Source organism: Heterodontus francisci, chromosome 2 (assembly GCF_036365525.1).
Source record: "Heterodontus francisci isolate sHetFra1 chromosome 2, sHetFra1.hap1, whole genome shotgun sequence".
In the NCBI taxonomy this organism is placed as follows: domain Eukaryota; kingdom Metazoa; phylum Chordata; class Chondrichthyes; order Heterodontiformes; family Heterodontidae; genus Heterodontus; species Heterodontus francisci.
Genome location: NC_090372.1, coordinates 219354198 through 219377548, shown reverse-complemented (window position 1 = coordinate 219377548; position 23351 = coordinate 219354198). Strand labels below are relative to the sequence as shown.

The following is a 23351-nucleotide window of genomic DNA, read 5'->3' as shown; positions in this document are numbered from 1 at the left end:
CGATGATGTGTCGGGTTCGGGTCAGGTCGCTCTTCCAGGTCCAGCTTTCAGGCTTGGGTCGGACACACACAGTATTAATTGGACTTGAAAGGTTGTTAAAAAAGATAAATATTACAGCCACGGAGTCAGTGATCGTTTGGTCACGAGTTAAACAGAAACCCATGGATTTGTGCCCAGACAGGTTGTGCCACACTGTACCAGTACTGTATGTGTGTAGACTAGAGTCCTGACAGTCATCATTTTATATTTTATAACAATTAATCACTCAGGACCTTCCTGGTCTCTGCAGCTCACTGGATAAACTTGCAGCAAGTATTTCAACCTGTAAAGCAGGAGTCGTCTTCTTCTTTGGCCTCCTCGTCTCGGGAGACAATGGGTAAGCGCCTGCAGGTGCAGTGGTTTGTGGAGCAGCGCCTGGAGTGGCTATAAAGACCAATACTAGAGTGACAGACTCTTCCACAGGTGCTGCAGATAAAATTGGTTGTCAGGGCTGTTACACAGTTGGCTCTCTCCTTGCGCTTCTGTCTTTTTTCCTGCCAACTGCTAAGTCTCTTCGACTCGCCACACTTTAGCCCCGCCTTTATGGCTGCCCGCCAGCTCTGGCGATCGCTGGCAACTGACTCCCACGACTTGTGATCAATGTCACAGGACTTCACGTCGTGTTTGCAGACGTCTTTAAAGCGGAGACATGGACGGCCGGTGGGTCTGATACCAGTGGCGAGCTCGCTGTACAATGTGTCCTTGGGGATCCTGCCATCTTCCATGCGGCTCACATGGCCAAGCCATCTCAAGTGCCGCTGGCTCAGTAGTGCGTATAAGGTGGGGATGTTGGCCGCCTCGAGGACTTCTGCGTTGGAGATACGGTCCTGCCACCTGATGCCCAGGATTCTCTGGAGGCAGCGAAGATGAAATGAATTGAGACGTCGTTCTTGGCTGACATACGTTGTCCAGGCCTTGCTGCCGTAGAGCAAGGTACTGAGGACACAGGCTTGATACACGCGGACTTTTGTGCTCCGTGTCAGTGCGTCATTTTCCCACACTCTCTTGGCCAGTCTGGACATAGCAGTGGAAGCCTTTCCCATGCACTTGTTGATTTCTGCATCGAGAGACAGGTTATAGTTGAGCCTAGGTAGGTGAACTCTTGAACCACTTCCAGAGCGTGGTCGCCGATATTGATGGATGGAGCATTACTGACGTCCTGTCCTATGATGCTCGCTTTCTTCAGGCTGATGGTTAGGCCAAATTCGTCGCAGGCAGCCGCAAACCTGTTGATGAGATTCTGCAGACACTCTCCTGTGTGAGATGTTAATGCAGCATTGTCAACAAAGAGAAGGTCCCTGATGAGGACTTTCCGTACTTTGGTCGCTCTTAGACGGGCAAGATTGAACAACCTGCCACCTGATCTTGCGTGGAGGAAAATTCCTTCTTCTGAAGACTTGAACGCACGTGAGAGCAACAGGGAGAAGAAAATCCCAAACAGTGTAGGTGCGAGAACACAGCCCTGTTTCACGCCACTCAGGATAGGAAAGGGGTCTGATGAGGCGCCGCTATGCTGAATTGTGCCTTTCATATTGTCATGGAATAAGGTGATGATACTTAGTAGCTTTGGTGGACATCCGATCTTTTCTAGTAGTCTGAAGAGACCACGTCTGCTGACGAGGTCAAAGGCTTTGGTGAGATCAATGAAAGCAACGTAGAGGTGCATGTGTTGATTGCAGCATTTCTCCTGTAGCTGACGAAGGGAGAACAGCATGTCAATGGTCGATCTCTCTGCTCGAAAGCCACACGGTGCCTCAGGGTAGACACGCTCAGCCAGCTTCTGGAGCCTGTTTAAAGCGACTCGAGCTAAGACTTTCCCCACTATGCTGAGCAGGGAGATTCCACTGTAGTTGTTGCAGTCATCGCGGTCACCTTTGTTTTTCTAGAGGGTGATGATATTGGCATCGCGCATGTCCTGTGGTACTGCTCCCTCGTCCCAGCACAGGCAAAGCAGTTCGTAGAGTGGGTGGAGTATAGCAGGCTTAGCACTATTATTTCAGGGGTAATGCCGTTCTTCCCAGGGGCTTTTCCGCTGGCTAGAGAATCAATGGCATTACTGAGTTCCGATTTTGTTGGCTGTACGTCCAGCTCATCCATGACTGGCAGAGGCTGGGCTGCATTGAGGGTGGTCCGAGTGACAACATTCTCCCTGGAGTACAGTACTAGGTAGTGCTCAACCCAGCGGTCCATTTGCTTGTGTTGGTCAGTGATTGTGTCCCCGATTTAGATTTGAGGGGGGCGATCTTCTTGATGGTTGGCCCAAAAGCTCTCTTAATGCCATCGTACATTCCTCTGATGTTTCCGGTGTCTGAGGCCAGCTGAATATGACAGAGACCTTCCTGGTCTCTGCATCTCAGCTGCTCACTGGATAAACGTGCAGCAAGTATTTCAACCTGTAAAGCAGGAGTCTAGGTAATGTATATTGATATTTTCTGAGCCTTCGGGCAACTGCTGTTTATTTTAAGCAATACAGATACTGGTAGTGTGGCACAACCTGTCTGGGCACAACTCCATGGGTTTCTGTTTAACTCGTGACCAAACAATCACTGACTTTGTGGCTCTAATCTTCATCTTTTTAAACAACCTTTCAAGTCCAATTACAATTTTTGTTGATTGTCTGCACAAACTGAAAGTGAAAAACTAGTTTAATTTAGACTGGCATCAAGATTGGCGCAGGCTTGGAGGGCCGAATGGCCTGTTCCTGTGCTGTACTGTTCTCTGTTTCGGAATCGGAAGGTAGGTAAAGTGAACATTCCGGTGGTCGGGTCGGGCTCAGGCAAAAATGGAAGGCCTCGGGTCGGGTCAGGCGTGGTTCTGGTCCGGTTTTTCCTCCTGACCTGAGCAGGCCTTTACACCACCACCCGCAAGTTCCCCTCCAAACCACACACCATCCTGAATTGGAACTATAATTGCCATTCCTTCACTGTCGCTGGGTCAAAATCCTGGAACTCCCTCCCCAACAGCACTGTGGGTGTACCTACAGCTCAAGGACTGCAGATTTCAAGATGGCAGCTCACCACCACCTTCTCAAAAGCAATCAGGGATGGGCAATAAATGCTGTCCTAGCCAGTGATGCCCACATCCCAAGAGCAAATTAAAAAAAATGTTTTGGGCATAAACCCTCTGTCACAATGGACAGTTGCTTTGAAGAAAGGTTTTGACTAGAAACATTATCCCAGTGTCCCCTTTACAGACACTGATAGATATGTTACTTACTTCCAATAATTTTAGTGTTCTAGCATTTGCAATCATCCCATGCGCACCACCATTTGTAAATGAATACTAGTGACACTTTGAGGTTACAAGGGTTAGGTTTCTATTTCCTCTGATCTATGGTCATCATAAGAAAGGTCTTACAATTTTACTGTCCCTCAAATTTATTCTGGAGAGCAATAAAGTACATGTCCCTTTGACCAAAACAAATGCTTCAACATTTTATATCAAAGACCTTTTATCTGTGCGATAACAAACGAGACCCTGTGGCAAGGGGAGGACGAAATACATACACTCTCAATACTCATGGCGATGACAAGAGATGTGCACAATTACGTTTGGTGGCCCAGGCTCCACCCTTGTGCAAATGAGCAAACACTGAACAGCTCCTTAAAATGGGCCAGGAAAGATGGGGGACGGCAGAGTGCCTCTTAATCCTGTAACAGATACTGGTTTCAGTCAGCCTGGTTTGTGAACCCTTTTATGCAGATATACTGGAAGTATACATAATTCATGGGGTGAGGGGGGGGGGGGGGGGGAAGAAGGGAAAAGAGACAGAGACAAAGAGATAGTTCCCATTTTTAGAAGGGTTGAGAACATAAGGAATAGGAGGAATAGGCTATTTGGCCTCTTGAGTCTGCTCCACCATTCAATAAGTTCAAAGCTGATCTGATCATGACCTCAATCCGTTTTCCTGCATGCCTCCCCAACCCCCATAACCCTTTCCTCCCTTGTAGATCAAAAACCTGTGTAACTCATTGAATACACTCAGCCTCCACTGTTTTCTGGGGTAGAGAAGTCCAAAGATTCATGACCCTCAGAGGAAATTCCTCCTCATTTCAGTCTTAAATGGGAGACCCCTTATTCTGAAATTGTGCCCCCTAGTTCTAGACTCCTTTAGGAAGGGCAACATCTTCTCAGCATATTCCCTGCCAAGCCCCCTCAGGATCTTATATGTTTCAATAAGATAATCTCTCATTCTTCTAAACTCCAATGAGTATAGGCCCGATCTGCTCAAACTTTCCTCACAAGACACCCCCTTCATGCCAGGAATTAACCAAATGACCCTTCTCTGAACTGCTGCCAATGCAAATATATCCCTCAAATAATGACAGAAAAACTGTATGCAGTTTTAGGTGTAGTCTCGCCATAGAAACACAGAAAATAGGAGTAGGCCATTCGGCCCTTAGAGCCTGCTCCGCCATTCATTATGATCGTGGCTGATCATCCAACTCGGTAACCTGTTCCCGCTTTCGCCCCATACCCTTTGATCCCTTTAGACCCAAGAGCTATATCTAACTCCTTCTTGAAAACATACAATGTTTTGGCCTCAACTGCTTTCTGTGGTAGCGAATTCCACAGGCTCACCACGCTCTGGGTGAAGAGATTTCTCCTCATCTCAGTCCTGAAAGGTTTACCCCGTATCCTTAGACAATGACCCCTGGTTCTGGACTCCCCCACCATCGGGAACATCCTTCCTGCATCTACCCTGTCAAGTCCTGTTAGAATTTTATAGGTTTCTGTGAGATTCCCCCCTCACTCTTCTGAACTCCAGTGAATATAATCCTAACCAACTCAATCTCTCCTCATACGTCAGTCCCGCCATCCCAGGAATCAGTCTGGTAAACCTTCGCTGCACTCCATCTATAGCAAGAGCATCCTTCCACAGATAAGGAGACCAAAACTGCACACAATATTCCAGGTGTGGCCTCACCAAGGCCCTGTATAATTGCAGCAAGACATCCTTGCTCCTGTACTCAAATCCTCTTGCTATGAAGGCCAACATACCATTTGCCTTTTTTACCGCCTGTTTATTTATTTATTTAGAGATACAGTACTGAAACAGGCCCTTCGGCCCACCAGGTCTGTGCCGACCAATAACCACCCATTTATACTAATCTTACATTAATCCCATATTCCCTACCACATCCCCACCATTCTCCTACCACCTACCAACACTCTGGGCAATTTACAATAGCCAATTTACCTATCAACCTGCAAGTCTTGGGCTGTGGGAGGAAACCGGAGCACCCGGCGGAAACCCACGCAGTCACAGGGAAACTCCGCACAGGCAGTACCCAGAACTGAACCCAGGTCACTGGAGCTGCGATGCTAACCACTGCGCCACTGTGCCGCCCACTGTTGCACCTGCATGCTTACCTTCAGCGACTGATGTACGAGAACACCCAGGTCTCGCTGCATATTCCTCGCTCAGTTTATAGCCTTTCAGATAATCTGCCTTCCTGTTTTTGCTACCAAAGTGGATAACCTCACATTTATTCACATTATACTGCATCTTCCATGCATTAGCCCACTGACTCAACTTGTCCAAATCACTCTGAAGTCTCTCTGCATCCTCCTCACAACTCACCCTCCCACCCAGTTTTGTGTCATCTGCAAATTTGGAGATATTACATTTAGTTCCCTCATCTAAATAATTAATGTATATTGTGAATAGCTGGGGTCCTAGCACCGATCCCTGCGGTACCCCACTAGTCACTGTCTGCCATTCAGAAAAAGACCCATTTATCCCGACCCTTTGTTTCCTGTCTGCCAACCAATTTTCTATCCATTGCATTCCACTACCCCCAATCCAATGCACTTTAATTTTACATGCTAATCTCTTATGTGGGACTTTGTCGAAAGCCTTCTGAAAGTCCAAATAAACCACATCCACTTGCTCACCCTCATCAACTCTACTAGTTACATCCTCAAAGAATTCTAGTAGATTTGTCAAGCATGATTTCCCGTTCGTAAATCCATGCTGACTCTGCCCGATTCTACCACTGTTCTCCAAGTGCTCTGCTATAAAATCTTTGATAATGGACTCTAGACTGTCCCCACTACTGACATCCGGCTGACTGGTCTATAATTCCCTGCTTTCTCTCTACCTCCCTTTTTAAATAGTGGGGTTACATTAGCTACCCGCCAATTTGCAGGAACTGTTCCAGAGTCTACAGAATCTTGGAAGATGACCACCAATGCATCCACTATTTCTAGGGCCACATCCTTTAGTACTCTGGGATGCATACCATAGGGCCCTGGGAATTTAATCGGCTTCTATCCTATCAATTTCCCCAACACCATTTCTCGATTAATACTGATTTCTTTCAGTTCCTCTCTCTCACTAAACCCAGTGTTCCCCAACATTTCTGGTATGATATTTGTGTCCTCCTTTGTGAAGACAGAACCAAAGCATGCATTTAGTTGGTCAGCCATTTCTGTGTTCCCTATAATAAATTCTCCTGTTTCTGACTAAGGGACCTACATTTGTCTTCACCAATCTTTTTCTCTTCACATACCTATAGAAATGTGTACAGTCAGTTTTTACGTTGCCCACAAGCTTGCTCTCGCACTCTATTTTCCCCTTCTTAATCAATCCCTTGGGTCTCCTTTGCTGAATTCTAAACTGCTCCCAATCCTCTTTTTCTGGTGGATTTATGCGCCTCTTCCTTTGATCTAAGGCTACCTCTAATTTCCCTTGTAAGCCATGGTTTGGTTAGCTTTCCCATTTTATTTTTGCACCAGACAGGGATAAATAATTGTTGCAGTTCATCCATGCGCTCTTTAAATGTTTGCCATTACCTATCCACCGTCATCCCTTTAATTAACGTTTGCCAATCTGTCATGGCCAACTCACGCCTCATACCTTCGTAGTTTCCTTTAATATTCAGGACCCTTGTCTCAGAATCAACTACATCACTCTCCATCTTGATGAAGAATTCTATCATATTATGGTCGCTCATCTCCAAGGGATCTCGCACCACTAGAATGTCAATTAGTCCTCTCTCATTACACAATCCCTAGTCTAGGGTGGCCTGTTCTCTGGTTGGTTCCTCAACATATTGGTCCAGAAAACCATTCCAAGAATTCCTCCTCTACGGTGTTGTGACTAATTTGATTTGCCCAATCTATATGCAGATTGAAGTCACCCATAATTGCAGATGTTGCTTAATTGCATGCGTCTCTAATTTCCTGTTTAATGCCATTCCCAACATCACCACTACAGTTTGGGGGTCTATATACAACCCCCACTAACATTTTTTGCCCCTTTGTGTTTCACCGCTCTACCTGTACAGATTCCACATAGTCAGAGCCAGTTCTGAAGAAGGGTCACTGACCCGAAACGTTAACTCTGCTTCTCTTTCCACAGATGCTGCCAGACCTGCTGAGTGGTTCCAGCATTTCTTGTTTTTGTTTAGTCAGAGCTAATATCTTTCCTCACTATTGCGTTAATTTCCTCTCTAACCAGCAATGCAACTCTACCAACTTTTTCTTTTTGTCTGTCCTTCCTAAATACTGAATACCCCTGGATGTTCATTTCCCATCCCTGGTCACCTTGCAGTCATGTCGCCGTAATCCCGACTATAGCACACCCGTTTACATCCATTTGCACGATTAATTCATCCACTTTCTTGCGAATGCTCCGCGCGTTAAGGCGCAAAGCCTTAAGTCTCGTCTTTTTAACATTATTTGTCCCCTGCCCACTATTTTTCACTGTGGCCCCGTTTGATTCTGGCCCTTGATTTCTCTGCCTATCACTTTTCTTATTCCCCTTACTGTCTTTTGTTCTTGTCTTTGATCCCCCCCTCCTCTGACTCCTTGCAAACATTCCCATCCCCCTGCCATTTTCGTTTAAACCCTCCCCAACCACTCTAGCAAATACTCCCCCTAGGACCTGTACAGTTGGAGCAAGACTTCCCTACTTTTATACTCCATCCCAGTTTCAATAAAGGTTCCATTTGCCTTCCCAATTATTGCTGTACCTGCATGCAAACTTTGTGATTCATGTACAAGGACACTCAGATCCCTGTGCCCAGCATTCTGCAGTCTCTTCCCATTTAAATAATATTTTGCTTTTCTATTCTTCCTATTATTGAAGACAGGTACAAAATGTTGGTTCGAAGTCTCTGCTATTTCCTTGTTTCCTATTATTAATTCCCTAGTCTCATTAAAGGACCAACATTTACTTTAGCTATTCTCTTTCTTTTTATATACTTGTAGAAACTCTTACTATATGTTTTATATTTCTTGCTAGTTTACTCCCTTCAACTAATTTCTTTCTCTTGATGACTTTTTTAGTCATCCTTTGCGGATTTCTAAAATTTTCCCCAATCTTCTGTCCTACCACTAATCTTGGCAGCATTGTACTCCATTTCTACAATTTGATACCATCCTTAACTTCTTTAGTTAGCCACGGATGGTTCAGCCTTCTCCTGGAGTCTTTCTTTCTCAATGAGAACCAGAGGACACCGATATAAGGTGAACAGCAGAAGAACTAATGGCGACAAGAGGAAATTTTTTATGCAGCAACTGGTAAGCATCTGGAATGCGCTGCCAGAGAGTGTGGTGGAGACAGATACAATTGTGACTTTCAAAAGGGAACTGGATAAGCACCTGAAGAGAAAACATTTTCAGGGCTATGGAGAAAGGGCCAGGGAGTAGGATTAGCAGACTTGCACTTGTAGAGAAGGCATGGACACGACAGGCCGAATGGCCTCCTCCTAATGCCTAATCATTCTATGATCCAATAACGACCAGAATGTTAAGCCACTGTATTTGGGTCAAAGATGGTCTTTATTGAGTTGCGTGGTGCACTAGTTTGAATTTTAAAGGGGGGCATTTTGTTCAACTGACCGATCAGTGGTTTATCTTTGGCTCGTCACGCTACAGATAGATAGGGAGACAGTAATGCAATTACAAATGCTGCGACAACCACTGGTGCATCTCAGGCAGGTATCTGGTAGAAATGGAGAGTTTGTGAGGGGAGAGTTTGTGAGCAGCCTCAGTCGGGTAACGACTTGATCCCACTTGTGCACCAACAAGCTCCTCCACATTTATTTGGTTTAAACTGCATAAGGTGACTAATACATCAACATAACAGCAACTGCACTTCAAAAGAAAATAAGGAATTCATTGAATGAGCTGTTTCAGGCAGCTCCCATGTAAAATACATTATATAAATGCAACTGGATTAAAAATGCTGAAGAGTTAGATGGAAGCTTCTTCACTGAGGATACTAATACCTGCTGGGGTACAGTTGTACTCTGCTGATAACCCTTCCTATGCTCATTAGTCAGGCATGAGCCTGAAGTGTCTGCTTCTTGCTGTTTGGGCGCATCCAAATTCACCCTGCCGAGCCTCAATGCCCACACATGCACATTTTCAGCACAGATCACTGGATAGCCATCAGGAACAGGAATCCAGATTGACTTTCCCCCCTCGTTAATGCACAGGACAATGAAGTCAATGGTAATGTCCATACCATCACCCCATATCTAACGTTGTAGAGATGAGTGGCCAAACTTGGCCTGCACAGCTCAGCTACTCACTGGATATCAATGAGGGAGGGAAACCGACTATTGCAGAGTTGATAACCCATTTAGCTATTGCTGAGAGACTTTGTTTCCTATGTTCTGTGCTTACTTATCAAGGCAGGCTACACTGAGGCATCGATCCTCGGGCTGTGGCTGTGCAGTGCTCGCGTCATTGTCCTCCAGAATGGAATCGATGAAGGTCGATGGTGAGAGGGGCTCCTCAGTGCCAGTGACAACAGGACTGACCTCCTCAATCTCTGGGTTAGCTTCAGGGCTCGGAGGCTCTTCTTTAATATGGATCATAGGACTAGTCCTGGAAGAGACAAGAAACAGATAGGGGAAGAGAGGTGGGAAGAGAGGGAGAGAGAGAAAGAAAGACAGAGACCTTTTTTAATACAATATGACAAAGTGCAATTGCTGGCTTGGCTGCCTTGCTGTCCCTTACCCACATTCCCCTTTAAAGGGGGCAGGGCAAGTTGAGAAGGCTTTTAAAAAAGCATACGAGATCCTTGGCTTCGTAAACAAAGGCATAGAAGAAAGTAAGGAAGTTAAGCTAATTCTTTATAAATCATTAGTTAGGCCTCAGCTGGAGTAATATGTTTAATTCTGGACACAATTGAAGCAGGATGTCAAGGCCCAGAGGGTGCAGAGAAGATTTACTAGAATTGTACGAGGGAAGAAAGACTGCAGTTACATGGAGACACAGAAAAACGGGATTGCTCTTCTTAGGGAGGTGGAATAGGTTTTAAAAAAAATCATCAAGGGTATTAAGAGGAGTGTGTAGAGAGAAACCGTTTCCAGTGTCACTAACCAAAGATATAGTTTTATGATTACTGGCAAAAGAGCTAGAGGTAAGATGAGAATTTTTTTTTCTGTAACGAGATATGGTCTAGAATTTACTGCCTGAAATAGATTCACTAATAGCACGCAAGAAAGAATTGGATATATGCTTGAGAGGAAGAACTCGGTTAATTGGATAACTATTTCAAAGAGCTGGCACAGGCACGATGGCTGAATGGTCTCCTTCCACGCTGCATCATTCTATGATTCTTAACGAATAGCGTCGAAAAAAAATGTAATTAACCAGTCAATCATCTCATTTATAATTTGTGGGACCTTAGCAGCTGTACAAGTTATCTTCCTTGCCACCAAGTGGCTCTTACAACAGTAATCCACTGCTTGTGAAACACGGAGGATGTGACAGGTGTCTCCTAGATTAAGTGCATTCTTTCCAAAGTAGAGCTGACATCACAATGAGAACGTATCATTTTGCTGGTCTTGTACCATGTGTGATTGGATTAATGCTCGATGAACAAAGGTGCAAGAGAAAAATACAAACAAACACTTGGTGCTGTTGCCGCAACTCACCTTTCCACATTAAGAGATGGGGAGGGCGAAGGGCTGCACTGTGCCAGGTCTGTGATGTCTGAAATAATTGGGCCAGAGGAAGTAGAGTTGTCAGGTGAATAGCAGTTGTTTCCGGGAAAATTTGTGGATGTCTGCTGGAAAGAGAAGCAAGGACAAAAATAAAGATTGTGGCAGTTGACTAGGATCCCAGGCAATTAAAAGCTGATTAGCAATTTGTTCCTTTTCCTACCACCCGAAAGATGAATTGGGTTGTGTATTTAAATCAAAAGGAGCTGCTGTGCCCTGTGCTGAAGAACACAAGAAATTCAGCTCTTCAGGGGCTCATTGGTAAATGCACTGCCCAGTGTGGTGTTGAGGGTACTGGCACTAGGCAAGAGTTAAGTGTTGGCATGGATGTTGCTGGGCTACGAAAGAGAAGCATATATACGTAGAAAGAGAGAAATCAGCCAGAGATGACCACTCTGCTCAAAAGGAAGCGAATGTGGACACTGAATGAGGTCATGATTGGACACCTCCTTTACAGGTCATTCGATCTGCAGACCGTTTCCGCTTATAAAAGTAGATCATAGAATGGTGGAGCAGTGTTGAGGCACTGAATGGCCTACCAATCTTTATGAGCCGAGATGGTCTGCAGATCGAGTCACCTGTAGAGGAGATGCCCAATCATGACCTCATTCAGTGTCCACATTCGCTTCCTTTCGAGCAGAGTGGTCATCTCTGGCTGATTTCTCTCTTTCTACGTTTATATGCTTCCCTTTCATAAGCCAGCGACAATGCCAACAGTTAACTCTTTCCCAGTGCCAATACCCTCAACACCACACTGGGCAGTGCATTTACCAAATGAGCCCCTGGAGAGCTGAGTTTCTTCTATTTTTAAGCATAGGGCACAGCAACTCCTTTTGATTTATATACACAACCCAATTCATCTTTCAGGTGGTAGGAAACGGGACAAATTAATGCCTCAACACTGCTCCACCATTCTATTTTATTATGTACCTCGACTCCATCTATCCACTAAAATAAAAGCAAAATACTGCAGATGCTGGATATCTGAAATAAAAATAAAAAATGCTGGAAATACTCAGCAGGTCAGGCAGCATCTGTGGAGAGAGAAGCAGAGTTAAACGTTTCAGGTCAGTGACCTTTCATCAGAACTGGCAAAGGTTAGAAATGCAATAGGTTTTAAGCAAATAAAGCAGGGGTGGGGCAAGAGATAACACAAGGGAAGGTGCTGATAGGACAGAAGGTCACACAGAATAACTGACCAGAAGGTCATGGAGCAAAAGCAAAGGGTGTGTTAATAGTGTGGTGAAAGACAAAGCGTTAGGGCAGAGAGGGTGTTTAATGACAGAATAATGAACAGCCCTGGCCAAAAGCACAAACATGAAAAAGAGTGGGCAGGCACATGGTTAAAAAAAAATAATGAAACAAACTAAAATAAAAAATAAGAAAAAGGGGGGCCAGTCATGCTCTGAAATTACTGAACTCAATGTTCAGTCCGGTAGGCTGTAGCCTGCCTCATCGGTAAATGCGATGCTGTCCCTCAAGCTTGCATTAATCTTCAGTAGAACACTGTAGCAAGCTGGAGGGACAGAGATGTGGCATGAGAGCCGGGGGCGGCAGGGGGAGGGGGGGGTGGTGGGGTGCGGGTGTTGAAATGGCAAGCAACAGGAAGCTCGGGGTCATGTTTTCGGACTGAATGAAGGTGTTCAGCAAAGCGATCACCCAATCTGCACTTGATCTGCCCAATGTAGAGGAGACCGCATTGTGAGCAGCGAGTACAGTATACTAAATTGAAGGATGTACAAGTAAATCACACCTGAAAGGAGTGCTGGGGTCTTGGATAGTGAGGAGAGAGGAGGTGAATGGGCAGGTATTACACCTCATGTGATTGCATGGGAAGGTGCCGTGGGAAGGTGACGAGCAGTTGGGGGTAATGGAGGAGTGGACCAGAGTGTCGCGGAGGGAACGATCCCTTCCGAATGCTGACAGGGGAAAGGAGGGGATGATGCGTTTGGTAGTAGCATCATGCTGGAGGTGGCAGAAATGGCAGAGGATGATCCTTTGGATGTGGAGACTGGTGGGGTGGAAAGTGAGGACAAGGGGAACCCTGTCACGGTTCTGGGATGGAGGGGAAGGGGAGAGAGCAGAGATGTGGGAAATGGGCTGGACACGGTTGAGGGCCCTGTCAACCACAGTGGGGGGGTGGGGGGAGAATCCTCGATTGAGGAAAAAGGAAGACATATCAGAAGCACTGTTGTGGAAGGTTGCATCATCAGAGCAGATGCGTCGGAGACGGAGAAACTGGGAGAATGGAATGGAATCCTTACAGGAGGCAGGGTGTGAAGAAGTGTAGTCAAGGTAGCTGTGGGAGTCGGTGGGCTTATAATGGATATTAGTAGACAACCTATCCCCAGAGATGGAGACAGAGAGGTCGAGGAAGGGAAGGGAAGTGTCGGAGATGGACTATGTAAAGGTGAGAGAAGAGTGGAAATTGGAAGCAAAGTTGATGAAGTTTTCCAGTTCCGGGCGGGAGCAGGAAACGGCACCGATACAGTCATCAATGTACCTGAAAAAGAGTTGGGGGAGGGGGCCTGAGTAGGACTGGAACAAGGAATACTCGATACATCCCACATAAAGACAGGCGTAACTAGGATCCATGAGAGTACACACAGCATAGTGTATGAGGAGGGGAGGCAATGGCGTAGTGGTAATGTCACTGGACTAGTAATCCAGATGCCCAGACTAATGTTCAGGGGACATGGGCTTGAATCCAACCATGGCAGATGGTGAAATTTGAATTCAATTAATAAATCTGGAATTAAAAGCTAGTCTAATGGTGACTGTGAAACCACTATTGATTGTTGATTCTTTATTATTGATTATGGAGTTTGGATATGCACCTCAAGTGCCATAATCTGCAAGACTATGGACCAAATGCTGGAAGGTGGGATTAGAATAGGTGAATCGTTTTTTGGCCAGAACAGACACAATGGACCAAGTGGCCTCTTTCTGTTCCTTAAACATTCTATTATATTATAGAATTATAATTATAGGGCGGCACAGTGGTTAGCACCGCAGCCTCACAGCTCCAGCGACCCGGGTTCAATTCTGGGTACTGCCTGTGTGGAGTTTGCAAGTTCTCCCTGTGTCTGCGTGGGTTTCCTCCGGGTGCTCCGGTTTCCTCCCACAGCCAAAAGACTTTCAGGTTGATAGGTAAATTGGCCATTACAAATTGCCCCTAGTATAGGTAGGTGGTAGGGGAATATAGGGACAGGTGAGGATGTGGTATACTAGTGGCAATTTATAATGGCCAATTTACCTATCAACCTGCAAGTCTTTTGGCTGTGGGAGGAAACTGGAGCACCCGGAGGAAACCCACGCAGACACAGGGAGAACTTGCAAACTCCACACAGGCAGTACCCAGAATTGAACCCGGGTCGCTGGAGCTGTGAGGCTGCAGTGCTAACCACTGCGCCGCCCATGGGTGTATAAATGGGTGGTTAATGGTCGGCACAGACTCGGTGGGCCGAAGGGCCTGTTTCAGTGCTGTATCTCTAAATCTAATATTCTATTCTATTCAGTTAGATCAAACATCTATGAAGTCTAAGAAAAAGACTGAAACTGGACGGACCACCCGGCATCGACCAAGGCACTGGAAAAGACAACGGCAACACCGGCCCTGTCAGCCCTGCAAAGTCCTCCTTACTAAGATCTGGTGTTTGTGCCAAAAAGTTAGGAGAACTGTCCCACAGAATACTCAAGCAACAGCCTGACAGTCATACTCACCGAATCATACCTTAGATCCAAAGTCCCAGACATCACCATCCCTGAGTATGCCCTGACCCACCGGCACGACAGATCCAACAGAAGTGGTGGCACGGTGGCATACAGTTGGGACGGAGTTCCCTAGGAATCCTCAACACTGAGTCTGGACCCCTTGAAGTCTCATGGCATCAGGTCAAACATGGGCAAGGAAACCTCCTGCTGATTACCACCTAACTACTCCCTCCCCCACCCCCCTTGGCTGATTAATCAGTACTTCTCTATGTTGAAGACCAACTGGAAGAAGCACTGAGGGTATCAAAGGCACAAAATGTACTCTGGGTAAGGGACTTCAATGTCCGTCACCAAGAGTGGCTCAGTAGCACCACTACTGACATAGCTGCTAGGCTAGGTCTGCAGCACATGGTGAGGAACGAACAAGAGGGAAAAACCTACTTGACCTCCGGCTTCAGCAATTTACCTGTCACAGATGCATCTGTGCATGACAGTATAGGTAGGAGTGACCACCGCACAGTCCTTGTGGAGCCGAAGTCCCGTCTTCACATTGAGGATACCCACCATCGTGTTGTGTGGCACTATCACCATGCTAAATGGGATAGATTTCGAACAGATTCGGTCTTCACCATACAGGGTACAAGTAATATCCCAGAAATAGCTGTAAATCAGGAAATGGGAGGGAGGAACTCAAGAAAATTACTATCACCAGGGAAGTGGTACTGAGCAAATTGTTGGAGCTGCGGGCTGACAAGTCCCCGAGTCCTGATGGACTTCATCCTAGTATCCGAAAAGAAATAGCTAGTGAGATAGTTGATGCGTTGGTTGTGATTTTCCAAAATTTCCTCGATTCAGGGAAGGTTCCATTAGATTGGAAAATAGCAAATGTAACGCCTTTATTCAAAAACGGAGGGAGACAGGTAGCAGGAAACTACAAGCTTAACATCTGTCATCGGGAAAATGCTAGAAGCTATTATTAAAGACGTTATAGCAGGGCAATTAGAAAAATTCAAGGTATAATCAGGCAGAGTCAACATGGTTTCGTGAAAGGGAAATCATGCTTAACCAATTTACTGGAGTTCTTTGAAGAACTAACATAAAAGGGGAACCAGTGGATGTACTGTACTTAAGATTTCCAGAAGGCATTTGATAAGGTGCCACATCAAAGGTTACTGCAGAAAATAAAAGCTCATGGTGTAAGAGGTAACATATTGGAATGGATAGAAGATTGGCTGGCTAACAGGAAGCAGAAAGTCGGCATAAATGGGTAATTTTCTGGTTGGCGAGATGTAATAGGTATGGTTGCGAAAGACACAAAGATAGGTGGGAATGCAAGTTGTGAAGAGGGCACAAGGAGGCTACAAAGAGATATAGATACATTAGGTGAGTGGGTAAAGATTTGGCAAAAGGAGCATGATGTGGAAAAATGTGAAATTGTCCATTTTGGCAGGAGTAAAAAAGCATATTATCTAAATGGTGAGAGATTGCAGAGCTCCGAGATGCAAAGGGATCTGGGTGTCCTCATGCATGAATCACAAAAGGTTAGTTTGAAGGTACAGCAAGTAATTAGGAGAGCTAATAGAATGTTATCGTTTATTGCAAGGGAAATTGAATATAAAAGTAGGGAGGTTATGCTTCAGTTATACAGGGCATTAGTGAGACCGCAACTAGAGTATTGTGTGCAGTACTGGTCTCCGTATTTCAGGATGTAAATGCACTGGAAGCAGTTCAGAGAACGTTTTCTGGACTAATACTGAAATGGGCGGGATTGTCTTATGAGGAAAGGTTGGACAGGCTAGGCTTGTATCCGCTGGAGTTTAGAAGAGCAAGAGGCGATTGAAACATACAAGATCCTGAGGGGTCTTAACAGGGTGGATGTGAAAATGATTTTTCCTCTAGTGTGAAAATCTAGAACAAGGGGTCACTATTTAAAAATAAGGGATTGCCCATTTAAGACAGAGGTGAGGAGAAATTTTCATATGTTCACATGTAGATCTAGCAACTCAAAACTGGGCATCCATGAGTCGATGTGGACCATCAGCAGCAGCAGAATTGTATTCAACCACAATCTGTAACCTCGTGGTCTGGCATATCCCCACTCTACCATTACCATCAAGCCGGAGATCAACCCTAGTTCAATGAAGAGTGCAGAAGGGCATGCCAGGAGCAGCACAAAGCATACCTAAAAATGAGGTGCCAGCTTGGTGAAGCTACAACACAGGACTACTTGCATGCCAAATAGCGTCAGCAGCATGTGATAGACAGGGCTAAGCAATCCCATAACCAACGGATCAGATCTAAGCTCTGCAGTCCTGCAACGTTCAGTCATGAATGATGGTGGACAATTAAACAACTAACAGGAGAAGGAGGCTCCACAAAAATCCCCATCCTCAACAATGGGGGAGCCCAGTACAGCAGTGCAAAAGACAAGGCTGAAGCATTTGCATCCATCTTCTGCCAGAAGTGCTGGGTGAATGATCCATCTCGGCCTCCTCCTGAGGTCCCCAGCATCACAGGTGCCAATCTTCAGCCAATCCGATTCACTCGAAGTATCAAGAAATCGCTGAAGGCACTAGATACTGCAAAGGCTATGGGCCCTGACAACATTGCAGCAATAGTACTGAAGACATGTGCTCCAGAATTAGTCACACCCTTAACCAAGCTGTTCCAGTACAGCGACAACACTGGCATCTAACCAACAGTGTGAAAATTGCCCAGGTATGTCCTGTGCAAAAGAGAAGGACAAATCCAACACGGCCAATTACCGCCCTATCAGTCCACTCTCGATCATCAGCAAAGTGATGTAAGGGGTCGTTGACAGTGCTATCAAGCAGCACTTGCTCAGCAATAACCTGCTCACGCACTCAGTTTGGGTTCTGCCAGGGCCACTCAGTCCCCAACCTCGACAGCCTTGGTCCAAACATGGATAAAGCAGCTGAACTCCAGGGGTGAGGCAAGAGTGACTGCCCTTGACATCAAGGCAGCATTTGACGGAGGATGGTGTCAAAGAGCCCTGGCAAAACAGGAGTCAATGGGAATCAAGGGAGAAAACTCTCCACAGGTTGGAGTCATACCTAGCACAGTAAGATGGTTGTGGTTGTTGGAGGTCAATCATCTCAGTCCCAGGATATCATTGCAGGAGTTCCTCAAGATAGTGTCCTAGGCTGAACCATCTTCAGCTGCTTCAATGATTCCCTCCATCACAAGGTCAGAAGTGGAGATGTTCACTGCTGAATTGCACAATGTTCAGCACCACTCGTGACTCCTCAGATACGGAAGCAGTCCGTGTCCAGATGCAGCAAGATCTGGACAACAGCCAGGTTTAGGCTAATAATTGCCACTAACATTCGCGCCACACAAGTGCCAGGCAACGTCCATCTCCAATAACAGAGAATCTAACCATCTCCCATTGATCTTCAATGGCATTACCATTGCTGAATCCCCCACTATCAACATCCTGGGGGTTACCATTGACCAGAATCTGAACTGGACCAGCCACATAAATACTGTGGCTACAAGAGCAGGTCAGAGGCTGGGGAATTCTGCGGCAAGTAACTCAGCTCCCGTCTCCCCAATCCCTGCCCATCATCCACAAGGCACAGTCAGGACTATGATGGAATACACTCCACTTGCCTGGATGGGTGCAGCTCCAACACTCAAGAAGCTTGACACCAACTGGGACAAAGCAGCTTGCTTGACTGGCAACCCATCCACCATCTTCAACATTCACTCCCTTAACCACTGACACACAGTAGCAGCAGTGTACATCATCTACAAGATGCACTGCAGCAACTCACCAAGGCTCCTTCAACAAGAAGCTGCAACCTTCGAAACCCTCGACCTCTACCACCTAGAAGGACAAAGGCAGCAGATGCATCGGAACACCACCACCTGCAAGTTGTTCTCCAAGCCACACACCATCCTGACTTGGAAAAGGTATTGCTGTTCCTTCACTGTTGCTGGGTCAAAATCCTGAAACACCCTTCCTATAGCACTGTTGATGTATCTACACTCCAAGGACTACAGTGGTTCAAGAAGACAGCTCATCACCACCTTCTCAAGGGCAGTAAGGGATGGGCAAAAACACTGGCCTACTCAGTGACACCACATCCCATGAACAAATAAAAAAAAAAGGCTGCAAAGATATAGACAGGTTAAGTGAAAGGGCAACAAGGCGGCAGATGGAGTGTAATGTGGGGTTGTGTGAGGTTATTCACTTTGGTTTTAATAGAAAAGCAGAATTTCTAAAGCTTCTAAATGCTCATGTTCAGAGGGACTTGGGTGTACTCGTACAAGGAAAGCAAAGTTAGTCAGTTCTGATGAAAGGTCACTGACCTGAAAATGTTAACTCTGCTTCTCTTTCCACAGATGCTGCCAGACCTGCTGAGTATCTGCAGCACTTTCTGCTTTTATTTCAGATTTCCAGCATCTGCAATATTTTGCTTTTATGCAAAGTTAGCATGCAGGTACAGCAAGCAATTAGGAAGGCAAATTGCACATTGGCCTTTATTGCTAGGGGACTGAAGGACAAGAACAAGGAAGTCTTATTACAATTTTACAGGTGTTTGGTGAGAACACACCTACAGTACTATGCACACGCTCGGACTCCAGATCTAAGGAAGACCGTTTTGGAAGCAGTATAGTGAAGGTTCACTAGGTTGGTTCCTACAATGAGAGGTCTGTCCTATGAGTATATTCAAGGCTGGGTTAGACAGATTTTTGATCTCTCAGGGAATCAAGGGATATGAGAAAATGGATGGGAAGCTGGGGGTTGAGGCAGATGATCAGCAATGATCATATTGAATGGTGGAGCTGGTTTGAGGCCATATAGTCTACGCCTGCTCCTATTTCTTATGTTCATAGCTCATCTGTGGAACTTTATTAGTTTCCTTCATGTAGTCCATATAGACACGTTCAAGAACACTCCCCAATCCACCATGCTAAAGACATCATAAAACAATTCTACTAGATTAGTCAAACATGACCTAATAATCACAAATCTATATACTCTTTGATCAGCTGATAACTGTCCAAGTGCTCAATCACTCAGCAACTTGCTCCACAATTAATGCTAGAGTGTCATGTCTGTAATCTTTCTGTCTCCTTCACTTCTTAAATAACGGAGTAACATTTTCAGATTTCCCAATCCAAAAGCACAATTCCTGAATCTAGGGAGCTTTGGAAAATTCTGAGTAATGCACCTGCAATTTCTTCCCTTATTTCTTTAATACTGAGGTGGAAACTGTTTAGACAGACAGATATCCAGGACCCAAGTCCCATGATTTTCTGCACTACCATTGAAAAAAAACAAATCTACGAAATATCTCCTTGATTTATTTTGTTTGCATTGTACCAGAGGTATTGGATCCTCTATTACTAAAATGGATACAGAGTTTGCCATTTTATTACAATCCATTACAGTCTCACCTGCATCTGTCTTTTACGGGCCTACACTCATTTATAAAAACTTCTGCTATTAGATTTGCTATCCTCCGCAAGTTTTTTCCTATTTCCATATTACTTTGTCTCCCTTTGTTATTTTTTACAGCACCCTTAGTCCATGTGATATTTTCTTGCCTTTGTGCAAGTCTTTCTTTTCAGCCTGATACACTCACTTATATCATTTGTGGATTCGTTTCAATACCTCCCACTGCTTACTGTAGCTTTACCCAGTTGCATAACAGCCCAGTTTCCTGTGGTCAAAGCATTTCTCATCCCTTTCAAGTTTGCCTTACTTAAAATTAATACCATGGTTTGGGAATCCCTCTAAAATTTGTGTGGGGTAGCAGGGTGCTATCAGTACATGGGGAAATGTACCTCAGCAAGAACAGTGTTCAGAGAGGAAAGTAAAAAATGTATGTGGGCAGTGGTGAGAAAAGCACATGACCACATGCAGCAATAGAAGGAAAAGTAAAACTACAATGGGGAAATTCTCATTAGAGTGATGGAAAACTGCCCAATCCATTTCACTCAGGACTGAGAAAACTCTCACAGACTAAGCATTTCCCATCAGAATATAAGGGATTACCAAGGTCTGAGTGAATAGCAAACAATTGCATACACACTGTACTGGAGAACAAAAGCTAGCATTTTAAATCCATTTTCCTACAGTCGATCTTCTCTGGAGCAGCCTTCACTCCACCTTGCAAAACACTTATAACTTCCCATCTATAAACGTCTATGTCTGGTCTCTTTCATGCCTTTGTTACCTCCAGAATTGACTATTCCAACGCAATCTTGGCTGGTCTTCTACATTCTACCCTCTGTAAACTGGAGGAGGTCATCTGCTGCCCGTGTCTTAACTCGCACCAAGTCCCATTCCCCTATCACTCGCCGTGCTTGCTGACCTACACTGGCTCCCAGACAAGCAACATCTGAATTTAAAATTCTTTTGTTTTCAAATCCCTCCATGGCCTCATTCCTCCCTATCTCTGTAATCTCCTCCAGCCTCACAACCCTCCGAGGTATTGGCGCTCATTTAATTCAGACCTCTTGTGCATCCCTGATTTTAATTGCTCCACCTTTGGTGGCCGCGCCTTCAGTTGCCTCGGCCCCCAAGCTCTGGAATGCCCTCCCAACTCTCCACCTCACTTTCCCCTTTTAAGACACTCCTTAAGACCTACCTCATTGACTCAGCTTTTGGTCAGTCACTTATGGTGCAGAAGGAGGTAATTCGGCCCATCAAGTCCACACCGGCTCCAAGTGGAGCAATCCAGTCAGTCCCACTCCCCCGTTCGATCCCCAAAGCCCTGCAAGTTTAGTTCCTTCAAGTGCCCATCCAATTTCCTTTTGAAATCATTAATTGTCTCAGTTTCCACCACCGTCATGGGCAGCAAGTTCCTGGTCATTACCACTTGCTGCGTAAAAACATTCTTCCGAGCATTTCCCCTGCACCTCTTGCCCAAAATCCTCAATGTGCGTCCCCTAGTCCTTGTACCATCAGTTAATGGGAACAGTGTTTTTATTGTCTAACTTATCTAAGCCAGTCATAATCTTGTACACCTCTACCAAATCTCCCCTCAATCTCCTTTGTTCTAAGGAGAACAATCCTTGATTTTCCAACCTAACCTTGTAACTAAAATCCCCCATCTCTGAAACCACTCTGGAAATCTCCTCTGCACCCTCTCAAGGACCCTCACATCCTTCCTAAAGTGTGGTGACCAGAATTGGACACAATACTCCAGTTGGGACCTAACCAGAGTTTTATAAAGGTTCAGCATAACTTCCCTGCTATTGTACACAATACCTCTATTTATGAAGCCCAAGATCCCATATGCTTTGCTAACTACTCTCAATATGTCCTGCTACCTTCAAGGATCTGTGCACATGAACCCCAGGTCCCTCTGCTCCTGCACAATCTTTAGAACTGTGCCATTAAGTCTAGATTGACTTGCCCCATCCCTTCTGCCAAAATGCATCATCCTCACACGTCTAAATTAAACTCCTTCTGCCACCTGTCTGGCCATTCTGCTAGCCTATGTCCTGTTGCAGGCAGCTCATATCATCCTCACTGTTTGCCACTCCTCCAAGTTTGCATCATTGGTAAATTTTGAAATTCTCTCTGTATTCCAAGATCCAAGTTATCTGACCTAACAGCTGCTTTTGTGGCTCATACTTAGTTTTATAATGTTCCTGTAAAGCACCTTGGGACGTTCCCTTATATTAAAGGTGCTATATGAATAGAAGTTGTTACTGGTGTTTACAACAGAAACTGCCTTATAAACTGGTCAGTAACTGCACTCTACTGCTGCTTTGGTCCAGATTTTTAGCCACACTTAACATTCAACAGTGAAATTGCCTCCACATTCAGTCAATTTTCAGGGGGGCGGGGGGAACTTCCAATATAAATGGTGCCCAGTGATGGTGGTTGCAAATCACAGCCTTTAGATGGCACAACTTGTTAAGCTGTTAATTGTGTGTCAATAATTTGATAATATGCAGGTGAAGGGTGTTAATTGGGGTCTTAGTTGAGCACTTATAAGCAGACACTCATTGAGACTGGTGAAGGGTTTGACTGAGGAGCTACATGTTTGTAATCTTTTTACTTTGCACAATAAATATGAAACAGAGTAAATATAGGCTCCAGCATTATCCTTCCACAACAAGCTTTCTGGAGTTTAACACAACTTACCATGGGCAACAATACATGCACCTGCATTATTAATTATACATGCTGATACTTAACATGCACTATGGCACCTACCGTCAGTGCTGCCGATTCTTGCAGAGGTTCCAAGGAGTATGGGCGATTGTACTTTGGCATAGAATGCGCTGAACTGCTGTCATTTAACATGAGAGGGCTGAAAGAGAACAAAAAAAAAAGTGAACATTTGAGACTCAAGGATATTGCTTGCACGTGTAGACATGAACTTCACCTTTTGCCCTCAGGTGAGGCTAAGCAACGCCATGCCTACCTCTTCCTGAGTTCAGATGGATATGACAGAGCTTCCACTGCTCTATTAAAGGACAGAGTGCCTTGGCCATTCCTACCTCAAACAACCACAAAGAAAAAAATCTGACTGGCCATTCATCTGATGGCTCTTTGTGGGATACCAGTGGCACAGAATAGCTTACTTAACTGCAAATAGAATTCATTTATGAACTGCTTGAAGGTGTGATAGGTAGTATAAAAAT

At 45.2% G+C, this 23351-nt stretch overlaps 1 protein-coding gene across 8 annotated transcripts in view; it reads right to left on the bottom strand.

The window, feature by feature from the left end:
* hsf1 (heat shock transcription factor 1) overlaps window positions 1–23351 on the bottom strand; it is a 151982-nt gene that overhangs the window by 63649 nt on the left and 64982 nt on the right. For 5 of the 8 annotated variants that reach the window (XM_068015866.1, XM_068015893.1, XM_068015900.1 and 2 more), the window contains exons 7-9: window positions 22921–23017; window positions 10938–11071; window positions 9679–9882 (exon numbers count right to left, since the gene is read on the bottom strand). In XM_068015866.1, the coding sequence (XP_067871967.1) occupies window positions 9679–9882; window positions 10938–11071; window positions 22921–23017 (435 nt within the window). The remainder of the gene's footprint in view (window positions 1–9678; window positions 9883–10937; window positions 11072–22920; window positions 23018–23351) is intronic. The other 3 variants (XM_068015907.1, XM_068015914.1, XM_068015873.1) reach the window with 2 other exon arrangements.